Source organism: Oncorhynchus clarkii, chromosome 12 (assembly GCF_045791955.1).
Source record: "Oncorhynchus clarkii lewisi isolate Uvic-CL-2024 chromosome 12, UVic_Ocla_1.0, whole genome shotgun sequence".
Classification (NCBI taxonomy): domain Eukaryota; kingdom Metazoa; phylum Chordata; class Actinopteri; order Salmoniformes; family Salmonidae; genus Oncorhynchus; species Oncorhynchus clarkii.
The window spans coordinates 48,660,940-48,679,200 of record NC_092158.1 but is presented as its reverse complement, the minus strand read 5'-3'; the positions used below and the strand labels follow the sequence as shown (position 1 = coordinate 48,679,200).

Sequence of the window (18,261 nt, the reverse complement as noted above, 5' to 3'; positions counted from 1 at the left end):
TACTAAAATGAACTAATAGCATGTAGTATATACTCATTAAATATGTAGTATACAGTTTGTTAGTATGGGTTTTCGAACACAGCTTTAGTCTTGCTTGAGAAGGTGACCTATGACCTTGTCTTTTAACCTGTGTTCCAGTGTACAGCCATGTCAAAGCTCAATGCCGAAGTGGCTTGCGTCACAGTGCACGAGGACAGCGTGATCGCCGTGGGAACAGAAAAGGGAAGAGCTTTCCTCAACTCACGGAGGGAAATACAAACAGACTTCCACAAGTTTTGCAGTGAGTGCTTCGCTGTGTACTGGGCAAAAAAGCTGAATAGGGTATAATTTGCCCAAATCACATAACAAGATATGGCTACATTTTTCACTTGGAGCACAATTGCTACAACATTTTCCTCACAGGTCATGCTTTTGTCTTGGAGTTGAACTTAGTTAAAAAGGTTTTGTCTTATTTAAGTAATTCAATCTCTAGTTTTACATTTACATTTGAGTAATTTAGCATTTGCTCTTATCCGTAGTGTAGAACCATTTTTATTGTTTGTATCTCTGTAATGTGTCTCTATCCATGTAACTGTATACTGAATGTATCTATATACTTTAAAGAAAATGGGACCACAATGGAAATAAGTCCCTGACTTTATTGTGCAATCCCAGTCAAGTAAAAAAATAAATAAATGATGTACTGTGTAAATATGTATTTTTGTTTTACTAATAAATAAATCTATCAATCAATTCTAAAGCAATTGAGAACCAGAATAGCCCAACTTTGAGTGAAACTGGCAAGGGGAAAAGTGGAGATGTACAGTGAGGGGAAAAGTATTTGATCCCCTGCTGATTTTGTACGTTTGCCCACTGACGAAGAAATGAGTCTATAATTTTAATGGTAGGTTTATTTGAACAGTGAGAGACAGAATAACAACAACAAAATTCAGAAAAACGCATGTCAAAAATGTTATAAATTGATTTGCATTTTAATGAGGGAAATAAGTATTTGACCCCCTCTCAATCAGAAATATTTCTGGCTCCCAGGTGTCTTTTATACAGGTAACGAGCTGAGATTAGGAGCACACTCTTAAAGGGAGTGCTCCTAATCTCAGTTTGTTACCTGTATAAAAGACACCTGTCCACAGACGCAATCAATCAGATTCCAAACTCTCCACCATGGCCAAGACCAAAGAGCTCTCCAAGGATGTCAGGGACAAGATTGTAGACCTATACAAGGCTGGAATGGGCTACAAGACCATCGCCAAGCAGCTTGGTGAGAAGGTGACAACAGTTGGTACGATTATTCGCAAATGGAAGAAACCCAAAAGAACTGTCAATCTCCCTCGGCCTGGGGCTCCGTGTAAGATCTCACCTCGTGGAGTTGCAATGATCATGAGAACGGTGAGGAATCAGCCCAGAACTACACGGAAGGATCTTGTCAATGATCTCAAGGCAGCTGGGACCATAGTCACCAAGAAAACAATTGGTAACACACTACGCCGTGAAGGACTGAAATCCTGCAGAGCCCGCAAGGTCCCCCTGCTCAAGAAAGCACAAATACATGCCTGTCTGAAGTTTGCCAATGAACATCTGAATGATTCAGAGAACTGGGTGAAAGTGTTGTGGTCAGATGAGACCAAAATGGAGCTCTTTGGCATCGACTCAACTCGCCGTGTTTGGAGGAAGAATGCTGCCTATGACCCGAAGAACAACATCCCCATCGTCAAACATGGAGGTGGAAACATTATGCTTTGTGGGTGTTTTTCTGCTAACGGGAAAGGACAACTTCACCGCATCAAAGGGGCGATGGACAGGGCCATGTACCGTCAAATCTTCGGTGAGAACCTCCTTCCCTCAGCCAGGGCATTGAAAATGGGTCATGGATGGGTATTCCAGCATGACAATGACCCAAAACTCATGGCCCAGGCAACAAAGGAGTGGCTCAAGAAGAAGCACATTAAGGTCCTGGAGTGGCCTAGCCAGTCTCCAGACCTTAATCCCATAGAAAATCTGTTGAGGGAGCTAAAGGTCGAGTTGCCAAACGTCAGCCCCGAAACCTTAATGACTTGGAGAATATCTGCAAAGAGGAGTGGGACAAAATCCCTCCTGAGATGTGTGCAAACCTGGTGGCCAACTACAAGAAACGTCTGACCTCTGATTGCCAACAAGGGTTTTGCCACCAAGTGCTAAGTCATGTTTTGCAGAGGGGTCAAATACTTATTTTTCTCATTAAAATGCAAATCAATTTATAAAATTTTTGACGTGGTTTTTCTGGCTCACTGTTCAAGTAAACCTACCATTACAATTATAGACTGATCATTTCTTTGTCAGTGGGCAAACGTACAAAATCAGCAGGGGATCAAATACTTTTTTCCCGCACTGTATGCCTTTAGTTTCTCATGCTTGATTCTTTCAGGGGTGCACTGTCTGCAAGGGCTGACCACAGTGAATGCCCATGCCAAAGTCCAGGAGAGTGAATTCAGCAAGCTTGGTAAAGAGGGCGGGCACGGCAAACAAAGGGCGTCAACAGATGCCCACTCTAACATCTTTGTCTTGAGGAAAATGGTGGAGGAAGTCTTCAGTGTGCTTTACAGTAAGGGCTTCAACATACCTCACCGAATTATTTCTATTTTCTAATTTAACTTCCTAATTTCTACCTTCTCATAATTTAAATCAAATGTCAAACACATGATTGAATGTTAATATTTACAGTAATTTGACATGCAACGAAGTTTCAGATGAAACGTTCCTTTTCTAATCTCTACCTTCTCATAACTAAAATCTTATTTCTGACACGTGATTGAATGTTTTTCTATTGTCAAATCAAACTTTATTTGTCTCGTGTACAGGATGCAACCGTTGTAAAACAGTCCAGCGAAATGCTTGCTTACAAGCTTTTTCTCAATAATGCAGCTTGTAAGTAAGCATTTCGCTGGACTGTTTTACACATGTTGATTTTTTTACATTTTATTTAATGTGATTAGTAATTCATTTACGTCTGTCCCTCATTTTAAGGTCAACCCTCTTATGTGAACTAAACTCATTTATTATTGTGGAACTATTCCTTTAAAAAAAAAGAAAAAATCTAAAGAAATATTGAACATCTAATAGTCAAATCATTGTGTAAAAGCAGGTGGAGCTTGTATTCAATTGCCACTTCCTGTTGCACACAGCAAGCTTCCATTCCTCCTGCCACAAGGGGGTTTTATGGCTGATTTAAGATGAAATCATCGACCTTGTTACTGTCAACCCTGTAACTTTCTTTGGCACATAATAGGAACTTAATATAGTTTTTTTTGAGATGGGGATAAAAAAAAAAGTAAATTTTTTTTACCCCTTTTTTCTCCCCAATTTCGTGGTATCCAATTGTTGTAGTAGCTACTATCATGTCTCATCGCTACAACTCCCGTACGGGCTCGGGAGAGACGAAGGTTGAAAGTCATGCGTCCTCCGATACACAACCCTTCTTAACACAGCGCGCATCCAACCCGGAAGCCAGCCGCACCAATGTGTCGGAGGAAACACAGTGCACCTGGAAACCTTGGTTAGCGCGCGATGAGACAAGGACATCCCTACCGACCAATCCCTCCCTAACCCGGACGACGCTATGCCAATTGTGCGTCGCCCCACGGACCTCCCGGTCGCGGCCGGTTACGAGAGATGGGGATAACTAATAGTTTTTATGATGTTGACATAATTTTTAAATTAGGTGAAATCAAAAAAACATTTGACCAAGTTACACTTCTCAAAAGGCACCGAATTAGTGGAACAACCCAGTAATAATAACAATAACAAAGCAGTGTATATATTATAGGTGAACATGTGTGTGCCAGTGTCAGTCATTTGACATGTCCTTTTCTAATTTTTAGCATCTCACAACAGAAAGCATGTTTCTGACAAGACATGGAATGTTGCCATTTACAGTCATTTGACATGCTGTATGTATGTGATAATTTTCCAGGTGAGGCTGTTGGGAAGAGCAATAGCCTAGTCCCTGTGCCTTATGAGTGGATCCTGAAGGACCCCAGCTCTGTGGTGGCCCACGGCCTGCCTGAGGGGATCGCCCTGAGGAAACCTGCTGAGTATAACACCAAGACCTTAATGAAGATCCTGGAGCAGAGCAACCGCATCTACTTCACTGTCAAAAGGTGATCTCACTCCATACAGTACTTCATGACGTACCTGCATAAATGGCAGAAGTAAGGCAGCATAATTAGGATTGATCCAGGGCTGGTCTTGTTATTGACACACAGCTTTATCTTCTCCTGTTTCCTTCTTCTTCATCATCTGTTTATAGGGGAACAGAGGAGCCTTTGCGCGAGACTAAGTCCAGTGTCAGCAACCACAACTCCTTCTCGGGCACCACCAAGATCCTAGCCAAACACGGCCCAGCCTCCAAGCCTGCCTCCACCGCCCAGGAATTGTCCACCGCATCAGTCTCGGCCAGCAACTCCATGCTCTCCAGCTTCCTGTATGGCATGCCTATGTCCTCCTTGCCGCACCCTGACGGCAAGCTGGACCTCAAGCCCACGTCCCTCCTCAACCTGGACAAAGACCGCCTGGGGGCCTGGGTGGCAGGGGCGGAGAAAGGGACGGCCGCCAAGGACAGTTCCGACAATGGTAAGATATATAACGTGACCCCACAGGAAGAAGCTGTTGCTGAGGTAGCAGATGATGGAGATCCAGGTTACTACTGACAAACCCTTCACCATTTTGAGTCACCGTTCATTTTCTGTCTCTGTAATTTAATTAATTTGGCAGGGTTACTATTCTCCCTGTCATTTTTGCTAGTGGTTATACTACTGGCTGTCATTTCACATAATTATTTGATCGAGAATCACTTTTGATTATGGACATTTTCATTTTTCAAAATTTGCTTGGCCTTGAAAGCATAATTTAATGGCTTTAAATAGGCTTTAAAATGTGCTTTTGATGCTACGCTTGTGAGTATGTGTATCAATGTTTAATTTCTGGCATTTTGCGGATAGTACTCCAAGGGGAGTTGGGCCAGAGTCCTCCCAGCATCCACGTCTCCAAGCGCCTCCTGTTTTCCCTCGTACATGAGAAGTCAGGTAGGCTTGAACTGGAACTGGACACAGACAGTAGGCCTGTAGGCCACATACTTTTCTCACCAACCCGTTTGTGCTGTCTCAGATATTTTCCATTCACATTGTTCATGGATGTAGCGTCTATGGTGGATGTGTAACAGGTACATCTTAGCTCAGTTTGACTGCCCAGTAGTGTGAAACATATATTTTTTTAAAGGGGTCTTTGGACATCTCACCCCACCCCCCTGCCAGACAATACATATACTCTACATCCGGGTATAGACAATCTCTCAAATGTGGTCTTAGAGAATGACTTGTCGGCACACTTAATGGCTCTTTTTTTCATGTGAATCCCACATTGCAGTTTATTAAAAACCAATGTTTTGTCCCTCACGCTATAGACTTTTAATTTGTTAAACTTTGATTTCATATTATTTTTGACATTTTACACAGTGGTATGGCATTACCAAAATATATTGCAGATTAGAGTGAAGCAAAACAGTGCACTCACACAGAGTATGTGCACAGTTGTGCTTCATGCTGCTGGAACATGATAGCTGCCAGACCAAAACAGTGTGAAGTTTATGCTAGCGTGTCATACTCTAAGTTGTTGCGGAACTCTGATTTTGAATTATTTTCTCATTCAACTTTGTCAGAGTTTATTCTACATAGTAAATGATTGGGTGGGCCGTCTAAGGCCATACAGTATATTTTTAGAAATACATTTTGGGGTTGGTAAAACGCATTCAGTGTTCACTTTAAGGGATATTTTGGCACTTAGGTCCTTTATCTACTTTCCCAGAGCCACAAATTATATTCTAATTTAATTCCTTATACCTGTAAATCCCATTCCAATGTTTAGGTAAAATGTAATTCCAAATTCAATATTGTTCCACAAATTCAATTCCGTCAGGCTGATAATGTAATTGTTCAGACAGCCTAGCTAAACTGGAAATATAGGAATAGCAGTTAAAATGATCTAAAACAAATCCTGTAGTCAGTTGTTGATACTAAGTTCATTATTTCCATTAACTGGGAAATATACAAATATTGAATTCCAATTCAATTCCAAAGATTTCATTTTTTACAATTCAAATAGAATTTCAATTCCATAACTTGAACATTTTTGAAATTCGAATTGATTTCCATGTAAATTTTCCACTTCATGATTGAATTCAATAATTGAATAGGAATTTCAAATTGATTTGGATTTGACCCCAACCTTAACCACCACCAAATCCCCTTTTTGAAAAAAAACCTCACTGTACATGTGGAAAGTAGACATACAGATTGAAGAACTTTTATTTTATTTTTATTTTTTACTTTTACCTATTTTTTTATTTTTACGTTATTCTCTTTTGCGCTCAACAGAAAAATGGGATTCGTTCATTCGCGAGACAGAGGACATCAACACGCTGAGAGAATGTGTGCAGATCCTGTTCAACAGTCGCTATGGTGAGATGATCAACCACTATTTCTCAGCATGGTTTCCTATTGTAGGGCATTAGCAACAAACACTTTTAGGGTTTTAACAACTTTCCAGTTTCCCGGACCCAGATTAAGGTTAGTCCACATCCAAAAAGTACTTTCAGTGGAGATTCTCTGTGAAAACGTTTTACTATAGAATGCTTGTGTTTAGTCAGTTTCCAGCTGTCATTACTGCATATAAATCTATCCATACGTTATACCCTTATTAAGACCGCATTGTAGGGCCTCATGATTGAAATCCGTCAATGATTTCTGACAACCCCCTTATTTTCAGCGGAGGCCCTGGGCTTGGACCACATGGTTCCAGTGCCGTACCGGAAGATTGCCTGCGACCCAGAGGCTATGGAGATAATTGGCATCCCAGACAAAATCCCCTTCAAGAGGCCCTGTACCTACGGAGTACCCAAACTCAAACGCATCCTGGAGGAGCGCCACGGGGTCCGCTTTGTAGTGAAAAGGTAAACACTGATCTGAGATCAGTCTGGAAAAGTCTGTCATTTTTCTCTCTCATTCTTCCCTCCAAAAATAAGAGATTGCACTGTAGTGTGTAGTGCACCCATATAAGGGCTGCATAACACATCATTCCAGGGTTGTGTTCATTAGGCTCCAAAATATATATATTTTTACTGAAACAGGGAAGAACTACAACTAATGCAGTTGTCCAATAAGAAACATGCCCTAATGAAAACAATCCTTTTTGAGGACCACTGTTTGATGAGCTACAAAAGAAGGCACAGCATCTCATCTATCTCTAATTTCCTATTTGGAAAACTGAATCAATGAAGGCAGAGGTGTCAAACCAGGCCATCTGTTGGTTAAATACCCTGCCCTCCTCTAATAGACAATGCCCCGCTGACTGGTAACCACCACCGCACACCACACAGCATGGTGCCTCCTGCTCTCTGGCATATTGAGCCAAAGTCTTGCTGTCATTCAACCCATTTGATGAAATAAATGTAGATTGGGCAACAGGCTTAGTTTGAGTTAACACCGGTATCAGCGCATGGCCCATGCACAAGGCGACATGGGCATGTCATTAATGTTAATACAATTAGAGCAGATTGAAGATCATATTTTTATCCAGGAGAGATACACTCCTGACTTTGTTTTTGATATTTGTTGTTGTTACTGTTGTTTATTCAAGATGGCCCAGATATAGACCGTGTAGAGATGTCTGTTTAATCTCGTGACATGTTGTCTGTTCAGTTCCGTTGTTGACATGTGCACTGTTGTTCACCAACAGTTTACTACAGGGTGCCCTCCTTACTTGACTGTTATCAATGATCAATAATCACATTTATAAACAATAACAACCCTCTGTTCTCATTCCAGAATGTTTGACGAAAGGATTTTCACAGGTAATACTGAGTATTTTTTTCATCTTGCATTGTTGATTTCTAAAGAAGCCCTTAGCATGCCTTTTAGCAATGGCATGTCCTTATTTTTCTTCTGATACCATGGATGTTTAGCTGTAATAGCTTGTAGTCCATCATGGCTGATCTGATTGATTCTGTTATGTTGTGTCACAAAGCTGCTGGTAAGGTGGCCAAGGAGGAGGGGAAGCATGACATAAACTCCACCTTTGAGGACGGTTTCCCTGACAACCTCCAGGTCCCGTCGGCTGCACTGGAGCTGGTCACCAATCCTCACAGCAGCAGGTCTGTACGCAAATCCTAGGACTTAGCCAGTAATGTAGAGGGTGTAGTGACGCAAGATGTTATTTGGAATCATCAGAAAAATCTGTTCCGCACCGGATTTAGCCAATCTGCATCCAGAGCTATAACAGACAATTAGATCAGAAGACAATACAAACAAACGTTTCAACCCGTTGTAATATATTGATAGAGCCATTCAGTGAATGCTACATGTCTATCACTTGGTAATGGAAGGCCATACCCTGACACACCATAATTTATCTATGCTAATGAATTTATGTTATAATTCAAAATTGTGCGTTTGTTTTCCTTTTCAGATCTACAAGCTCTTGTGTGAGTCCATTGGCTGACTGCGAAGCAGGTTAGTGACAAGGCAACGCTATAGCATACTATAGTAATACTTTCATGCAAACCCAATAGGTGAACACAGGTTAGCACTCCTTTTTACAGTAGTCTAATACGTTTCATTTTGCATATCCACTCTTTAACTGTCCCTTGGAATTCGCAAATGAAAACTTAAGCCACCTGATACAGAACATACTTACTTAAAGCATTTGAAACACATCTATAAAAATCCAATGTCACACATTCTGGGAGAAAGATCTAGCTTTACCTCAGATGGAACCATATTCCCTATATAGTGCACTACTTTTGACCAGAGCCCCATGGTCCCAGGTCAAAGTAATGCACTATATAGTGTACCATTTGCGAGGCAGCACTGCTATATGAACTGTTTTTACTGTTACTCTTTAAGGTCCTTCAGGAGATTGTATTCCCTTGAAAAAGATTAAAATGGAACCCCCAGATGGGGAAATCATCCAGGTGACTGTACCAGGTAAGTGGTGCGCCTCCGTCATTATAGTACCTTTTGAAATAGCTTTAGCTGTTAAACCAGATAGCATCTGGGGAGCAGCAAGTCAATATAGCGTAGAAATGCAGTACCAGTCAAAAGTTTGGACACACCTACTCATTCCAGATTATTTTTATTTTTACTATTTTCTACATTGTAGAATAATAGTAGAATAATAGTGAAGACATCAAAACTATGAAATGACACATGAAATCATGTAGTAACCAAAAAAGTGTTAAACAAATCAAAATATTTTTTATATTTGAGATTCTTCAAAGTATGACATCTTTGCACACTCTTGGCATTCTCTCAACAAGCTTCATGAGGTAGTCACCTGGAATGTTTTTATTTTTTTATTTCACTTTTATTTAACCAGGTAGGCTAGTTGAGAACAAGTTCTCATTTGCAACTGCGACCTGGACAAGATAAAGCAAAGCAGTGTGACACAGACAACAACACAGTTCCACATGGAGTAAACAAGAGCATAGACTTATAGATGACCTGGAGCCAGTGGGTTTGGAGACAAATATGTAGCGAGGGCCAGCCGACTAGAGCATACAGGTCGCAGTGGTGGGTGGTATAAGGTGATTTGGTAACAAAACGGATGGCACTGTGAAAGACTGCATCCAGTTTGCTGAGTAGAGTGTTAGAAGGTATTTTGTAGATGACATCGCCAAAGTCGAGGATAGGTAGGATAGTCAGTTTTACTAGAGTAAGTTTGGCGGCGTGAGTGAAGGAGGCTTTGTTGCAAAATAGGAAGCCTATTCTAGATTAGATTTTTGATTGGAGATGTTGAATATGAGTCTGGAAGGAGAGTTTACAGTCTAGCCAGACACCTAGGTATTGCATTTCCATTAACAGGTGTGCCTTGTTGGAATTTATTTCCTTGAAGCGTTTGAGCCAAACAGTTGTCTTGTGACAAGGTAGGGGTGGTATACAGAAGATAGCCCTATTTGGTAAAAGACCAAGTCCATGTTGGACAAGAACAGCTCAAATAAGCAAAGAGAAATGACAGTCCATCAATACTTTAAGACATGAAGGTCAGTCGATCTGGAAAATGTCACGAACTTTGAAAGTTTCTTCAAGTGCAGTTGTAAAAACCATCATTAAAGAATGGAAGACCCAGAGTTACCTCTGCTGCAGAGGATAAATTCATTAGAGTTACCAGCCTCAGAAATTGCAGCCCAAATAAATGCTTCAGAGTTCAAGTAACGGAAACATCTCAACATCAACTGTTCAGAAGAGACTGCGTGAATCAGGCCTTCATGGTCGAGTTGCTGCAAAGAAACCACTACTAAAGGACCCCAATAAGAAGAAGAGACTAGTTTGGGCCAAGAAACACAAGCAATGGACATTAGACCGGTGGAAATCTGTCCTTTGGTCTGACGAATCCAAATTTGAGATTTTTGGTTTCAACCGCTGTCTTTGTGAGACGCAGAGTAGATGAACGGATTATCTCCGCATGTGTGGTTCCCACCGTGAAGCATGGATGAGGATGTGTGGGGGTGCTTTGCTGGTGACACGGTCTGTGATTTATTTTGAATTCAAGGCACACTTAACCAGCATGGCTACCACAGCATTCTGCCATCCCACCTGGTGTGCGCTCATTTGTTTTTCAATGACCATCAGGCTGTGTAAGGGCTATTTGACCAAGAAGGAGAGTGATTGAGTGCTGCAGATAACCTGGCCACTACAATCACCTGACCTCAACACAATTGAGATGGTTTGAGATGAGTTTGACTGCAGAGTGAAGGAAAAACAGCCAACAAGTGCTCAGCATGTGGGAACTCCTTCATGACTGTTGGTAAAGCATTCCAGGTGAAGCTGGTTGAGAGAATGCCAAGAATGTGCAGAGCTGTCAAGGCAATGAGTGGCTGCTTTGAAGAATCTAAAATAAAACATATTTTGATTTGTTTATCACTTTTTTTGGTTACTACATGATTTCATGTGTTATTTCACAGTTTTGATGTCCTCACTATTATTCTACAATGTAGAAAATAGTAAAAATAAAGAAAAACCCTCTGTCCAAACTTTTGACTGGTACTGTATGTAAAAGGGAGTCTTGGAAAATGTTTTCTGTGTTTTAAGCGATCTGTCTTTTTCAGCCATCCTTTTTTAAAACAAATTCTTATTTACAATGACTGCCTAGGAACAGTTGGTTAGCTGCCTTGTTCAGGGGCATAACAACTGATTTTTACCTTGTCAGCTCGGGGATTCAATCTAGCAACCTTTTGGTTACTGGCCCAATGCTCTAACCACTAGGCTAACTGCCGCCCCATGTTTGAGGGGTGCAAAATCCATTTGTCCATTCGGATTATAGTGATGTTATGTCTGATCTAGCTAGCAATGTAAAGTATGAATAGATAGGTGTAATCTAGAGCCAAGCGTGTTGATTTTCTTATCCAAGGGTATCCTGTTATTGACACACCTGTTGAATTATGCAAGAGAACGTGACAACAACAGTAATTAATGAGTTAGTCTAGACAGTGCAGGTAGGCCTAGACAGAACAAGTCTTTGGTGGTGGCAGCCCTGTTCCACCCCTTTGTTAATGTATTCTGTTAAATAAAGGTTACATATTTTATTTTTGAAATACAAATGTATTCATGTCTGCGAATACACTGTGTGTTTATGCAAAGGAGGCACATATAATTGTATTGGTTTTAACACAAAATATAAAAATAATGCCTGTTACCATTAGAAAATGTGCATATGAGTACATTCTAAGGAGAGAGAAAAAGTGACATTTGACAATAAATGTAATACCCGAGTTCCCATCCCTGAACTCCTCCAGTAAAAAATTGTATGCGCTATAATTTTGTGAATATCTGATGGATTTTAAAGATTTTTAGAGTTTGTAGAGTCTAAATCCATTGCCCAGCTGTTGCATTTATTAGAATTTGTTTTTAAAACCTTTTACCAATTTTGATGACCTTTACTAGATTGAGGTGGAGTGTTAGCCTGTTTGGGATAGGGGGCAGCATTTTCACTTTTGGATGTAATGCGTTCCCAGAGTAAACTGCCTCCTACTCAGTCCCAGATGCTAATATATGCATATTATTAGTAGTATTGGATAGAAAACATTCTGAAGTTTCTTAAACTGTTTGAATGATGTCTGTGGGTATAACAGAACTCCTATGGCATACGAAAACCTGAGAAAACTCCAACCAGGAAGTGGGAAATCTGAGGTTTGTAGTTTTTCAAAGCTTTGCCTAACAAACACACAGTGTCTATGGGGTCAAGTTGCACTTCCTAAGGCTTCCACTAGATGTCAACCGTCTTTAGAAACTTGTTTCAGGCTTCTGGTATAAAGGAAGGGGGAATGGGAGCTGAATGAGTCAGGTGTCTGGCAGAGTGTCTCAGACTCGTGATGCGCGGTCCCGACAGAGTTAGCTCTCGTTCCAGTACTTTTCTGCAGACAATGGAATTCTCCGGTTGGAACATTTATTGAAGTTTTATGTTAAAAAACATCCTAAAGATTGATTTCATACATCGTTTGACATGTTTCTACAACCTGTAACGGAACTTTTCAAGTTTTTGTCTGGACGTAGTGCTCACGCCTCATGAAGATGGATTACTGGGCTGAACACGCTAACAACACGTGGCTATTTGGACATATAAATTATGGACTTTCTGGAACTTTATGGAACAAATCAGTAATTTATTGTCGAACTGTGATTCCTGGGAATGCATTCTGATGAAGATCATCAAAGGTAAGTGAATATTTATAATGTTATTTATAACTTCTGTTGACTCCAACATGGAGGATATTTCTTTGGCTGGATTGGGCTCTGAGCGCCGTTCTCAGATTATGCTTTTTCCATAAAGTTTCTTTGAAATCTGACACAGCGGTTGCATTAAGGAGAAGTCTGTCTTTAATTCTGTGAATAACACTTGTATCTTTTATCAATGTTTATTATGAGTATTTCTGGGATTTGATGTGGATATCTGCAAAATCAACGGATGTTTTGGAATCAAAACATTACTGCACGTAACGCGCCAATGTAAACTGAGATTTTTGGATATAAATATGCATATTATCGAACAAAACATACATGTATTGTGTAACATGATGTCCTATGAGAGTCATCTGATGAAGATCATCAAAGGTTAGTGATTAATTTTATCTATATTTCTGCTTTTTGTGACTCCTATCTTTGGCTGGAAAAATGGCTGTGTGTTTTTGTGACTTGGCTCTGACCTAACATAATCATATGTTGTGCTTTCGCTGTAAAGCCTTTTTGAAATCGGACACGATGGTTAGATTAACAAGAAGTTTATCTTGTTGCTGTATTGGACTTGATAATGTGTGAAAGTTACATATTTCAAAAAAATGTTTTTGAATTTCGCGCGCTGCCTTTTCAGCGGAATGTTGTCGAGGGGTTCGGCTAGCGAAACGCCTGCGCTTTAAAGGTTAACAGGAATCCAATACCGCTGGATTTTACTTTGTGTGTGTGTGTGTGGAAGGTGTGTGTGTGGAAGTGTGTGTGGAAGAGGAGTGTTATTCCACACCTGTTTCATTCACTCTGTCCTGATCCATGTCTATGTTCCCCAACCATATTTTGTGCCAGTTCCCGGGAAGTGATCCTGACAAGTTATTTCCTCTAGTTACCCTTGCCTTGTGGGGCTGTTTCCCTTTACACTTACCGTACTTACACGACAATGAAAGCAGTGGAGTTAGCAAGAGCATAAACAGATCTGGGACCGGGCTGGTACTGTCTCTCCTCTGTCACATGACTGTCCTGATATCCAGTACCCTAACACTGCTGTCTGTCCCTAAGTTACCCAGTACCCTAGCACTGTGCCGCATGTCTTTATTAAGTACCCTAACCATGTGCCGTCTCTCCTCCCCCAGATGCCAGTGTTTCAGTGGAGGAGCCAAGTGAGCCTCGGGCTGACCCAGTTGCAGCAGCAGTGTTGGCAGTGGCCACCCTGGCGCAGGCTGCTCCTTGCCGCCCTTTGGAGACCCACGCAGGTAACTGCAGCCTCGCCTTCCTTCTCCACCTCACGGCTGCACCAGGACAGCCCAGACCCGGCGCCAATGGGCCTACTACCGCCAACACGGTCTCTCCCTCTGTTAGGGAGCTAGATTACCAGCACACGTATGGAATCACTTTTCACAGATACTCCCTGCCTCCTTTCCCCCCCTCTCACACTTCCTACCCCACCCAGAGTCACTAGTACCCAGTATCATCTCTTACACCCCACCTACTCTCTGCCAAACCTGTAACACACTAAGGAAGTAATACGCTGGCTGCTCTGGACACACACTGTCCATCAGTTTTTTATTTATTATTTTTTATTCCATTTTTTTATGGTATCGATTTAATTTGGCTATCATCTTTGGAAATCAGACCTTTTTAAGAATGTTTTAATTTTAGAATCGGATGGATGGTGCGGAGATCTAGTATCCATAAGCAATACCTCAGATTAAACACAGTTTTCACAGTAAAGCCTGTGTTCCCACAAAACATATTCAAAGAAAGATTGGTCAACAAATGACAACATTTTTGCAAACATCCAGATTAGAGGTCGACCGGTTATACTTTTTCAAAGCCGATACCGATTATTTGAGGACCAAAAAAAGGCCGATACCGATTAATCGGCCGATTTTTTTTTTAAATAAAAATGTATTTGTAATTATGACAATTACAACAATACTGAATGAACACTTATTTTAACTTAATATAATACATCAATAAAATCAATTTAGCCTCAAATAAATAATGAAACACGTTCAATTTGGTTTAAATAATGCAAAAACAAAGTGTTGGAGAAGAAAGTAAAAGTGCAATATGTGCCATGTAAGAAAGCTAACGTTTAAGTTCCTTGCTCAGAACATGAGAACATATGAAAGCTGGTGGTTCCTTTTAACATGAGTCTTCAATATTCCCAGGTAAGAAGTTTTAGGTTGTAGTTATTATCAGAATTATAGGACTATTTCTCTATACGATTTGTATTTCATATACCTTTCACTATTTGATGTTCTTATAGGCACTTTTTAGTATTGCCAGTGTAACAGTATAGCTTCCGTCCCTCTCCTCGCTCCTACCTGGGTTCGAACCAGGAACACATCGACAACAGCCACCCTCGAAGCAGCGTTACCCATTGCTCCACTAAAGCTGCGTCCCTTGCAGAGCAAGGGGAACAACTACTCAAAGTCTGAGCGTGTGACGTTTGAAATGCTATTAGCGTGCACCCCGCTAACTAGCGGATAGGCTTGAAGTCATAAACAGCGCAATGCTTGAAGCACAGCGAAGAGCTGCTGGCAAAACGCACAAAGGTGCTGTTTGAATGAATGCTTAAAAACCTGCTGGTGCCTACCATCGCTCAGTCAGACTGCTCTATCAAATCCTAGACTTAATTATAACATAATAACACACAGAAATACGAGCCTTGGGTCATTTATATGGTCGAATCCGGAAACTATCATCTCGAAAACAAAACGTTTATTCTTTCAGTGAAATACGGAACCGCTCCGTATTTTATCTAACGGGTGGCATCCATCAGTCTAAATATTCCTGTTACATTGCACAACCTTCAATGTTATGTCATAATTACGTAAAATTCTGGCAAATTAGTTCTCAACGAGCCAGGCGGCCCAAACTGTTGCATATACCCTGACTCTGCTTGCAATGAACGCAAGAGAAGTGACACAATTTCACCTGGTTAATATTGCCTGCTAACCTGGATTTCTTTTAGCTAAATATACAGGTTTAAAAATATATACTTCTCTGTCTTGATTTTACGAAAGGCATTGATGTTTATGGTTCGGTACAGTCGTGCAACGATTGTGCTTTTTTCGCAAATGCGCTTTTGTTAAATTATCCCCCGTTTGGCAAAGTTGGCCTTCTTTGTTAGGAAGAAATAGTCTTCACACAGTTCGCAACGAGCCAGGCGGCCCAAACTGCTGCATATACCCTGACTCTGTTGCAAGAGAAGTGACACCATTTCCCTAGTTAAAAAATAAATTCATTTTAGCAGGCAATATTAACTAAAAATGCAGGTTTAAAAATATATACCTGTGTATTGATTTTAAGAAAGGCCTTGATGTTTATGGTTAGGTACACATTGGAGCAATGACAGTCCTTTTTCGCGAATGCGCACCACATCGATTATATGCAACACAGGACACGCTAGATAAACTAGTAATATCATCAACCATGTGTAGTTTTAACTAGTGATTATGATTGATTCTTTTTTATAAGATAAGTTTAATGCTAGCTAGCAACTTAACTTGACTTCTTACTGCATTCGCGTAACAGGCAGGCTCCTCGTTGAGCAGGTGGTTAGAGCGTTGGACTAGTTAACTGTAAGGATGCAAGATTGAATCCCCGAGCTGACAAGGTAAAAATCTGTCGTTCTGCCCCTGAACAAGGCAGTTAACCCACCGTTCCTAGGTCGTCATTGAAAATTTGAATGTGTTGTTAACTTCTTGGCGCACCCATCCCGTTAGCGGGATCATTTTCGTGAACATCCGCTGAATTGCAGAGCGCCAAATTCAAATTAAATTACTAAAAATGTTTCATTTTCGTGAAATCATAAGTGCAATATAGCAAAACACAGCTTAGCTTGTTGTTAATCCACCTGGCGTGTCAGATTTCAAAAAAGCTTTACAGCAAAAGCTATCCAAGCGTTTGTTAGGACATCTCTCTCATCAGTCAAAACATTACAAACAGCTAGCAGCAATGTAGATTGGTCACAAAAGTCAGAAAAGGAAAAATGAATCACTTAAAATGAATCACTTACCTTGGATGATCTTCGGATGTCTGCACTCACGAGACTCCCAGTTACACAAATGTTCCCTTTGTTCGATAAAGATTATTTTTTTATATCCAAAAACCTCCATTTGGTTGGCGCGTTTTGTTCAGAAATCCACAGGCTCGTCCAGGTCATGACGGGCAGACAAAAATTCCAAATGGTATCCGTTAAGTTAGTAGAAACATGTCAAACGTTTTTTATAATCAATCCTCAGGTTGTTTTTACAATAAATAATGGATAAAATTTCAACCGGACCATAGCTTTTTCAATGGGAGAGAGAGAGAAAATGTCTGCTCCAAGCTGTTGCGCATGCAAAACTCTGCTGGCACCCAGCCGATGTGATCGTTCTCGCTCATTTTCAGAATAAAAGGCTGAAACTATGTCTAAAGACTGTTCACACCATGTGGAAGCCATAGGGAAAGGAATCAGGTTGATATCCCTTTAAATGGAGTGAAGGCATGCAATGGAACAGGGAGGTTTCAAAATGAGAGGCAAGTCCTAGTTGGATTTTCCTCAGGTTTTCACCTGCAATATCAGTTCTGTTATACTCACAGACAATATTTTGACAGTTTTGGAAACATTTGTGTTTTCTATCCTAATCTGACAATTATATGCTATTATATTCTAGTTTCATTTGGGTACATTTTTCATCCAAACATCAAAATACTGCCCCCAACACTCAACAGGTTAACTGACTTGCCTAGTTAAATAAAGGTGTACAAAAACAACAAAAAATCGGCCAAATTGGTGTCCAATTAATACCGATTTCCGATTGTTATGAAAACTTGAAATCGGCCCTAATTAATCGGCCATTCCGATTAATCGGTCGACCTCTAATCCAGATCGGTTTCAGTTTCCTAATATAATAACTGCAATAGAAAACCTCTATTTATAAACAAATGTAATTTGAGAATTGACCAAAACTGGTTTATTTTGTCCAGTTTGTGAGTTTCACTGAAGATATGTTTTTAATTTGGACTCTGTCTCAGGTTTGACGGTACAGTTCATGCACCCTACACAAATTCTTGTCTCAACCCCGGCCAACAGCCCTGCAGCCCAACCCCCTATCCTAGTCACCCACGCCCTAGGCCTAAACATCCATCCCCAAGCCCTGATTTGTAGTCGAGTAGCACGAGGTAACTAAGGACACTTGAGTACACTACATTCTCTTTCTGAACCTCAATTCTAAGTTGTGCTATACTTGTGGAGCTATACTAGCCTGAGTGCCAGTCTGTTTGTGCCATCATGTCACTCGTTGTCATGTTTGGCTCATTATTTGAAAATTCGTAGAGAAGAGGAAAGAAAAGTAATTGTACTCAAGTGTCCATGCTAACCTCTTGTCTAGATCCTTAGACATTTTGTTTGTTTTATTTGGTTGCTGTGATGTTATGTTCAAGTTTTTTCTTTTCCAATGATGATCATGAAGGGAAAAAACATGGGTAAGTGCAGAAAAATATCATGCAATTTTTTTCAACA

The 18,261-nt window shown here is 40.6% G+C and overlaps 1 protein-coding gene across 7 annotated transcripts in view; it reads left to right on the top strand.

Moving 5' to 3' along the window:
- The window catches only part of LOC139420761 (general transcription factor II-I repeat domain-containing protein 1-like), a 52,418-nt gene that overhangs the window by 23,137 nt on the left and 11,020 nt on the right, over positions 1–18,261 (top strand). For all 7 annotated transcript variants that reach the window (XM_071170973.1, XM_071170975.1, XM_071170976.1 and 4 more), the window contains 12 exons: positions 139–280; positions 2,402–2,578; positions 3,947–4,133; positions 4,283–4,605; positions 4,974–5,057; positions 6,405–6,488; positions 6,796–6,979; positions 7,854–7,879; positions 8,053–8,179; positions 8,494–8,537; positions 8,931–9,011; positions 13,880–13,999. In XM_071170973.1, the coding sequence (XP_071027074.1) occupies positions 139–280; positions 2,402–2,578; positions 3,947–4,133; positions 4,283–4,605; positions 4,974–5,057; positions 6,405–6,488; positions 6,796–6,979; positions 7,854–7,879; positions 8,053–8,179; positions 8,494–8,537; positions 8,931–9,011; positions 13,880–13,999 (1,579 nt within the window). The remainder of the gene's footprint in view (positions 1–138; positions 281–2,401; positions 2,579–3,946; positions 4,134–4,282; positions 4,606–4,973; positions 5,058–6,404; positions 6,489–6,795; positions 6,980–7,853; positions 7,880–8,052; positions 8,180–8,493; positions 8,538–8,930; positions 9,012–13,879; positions 14,000–18,261) is intronic.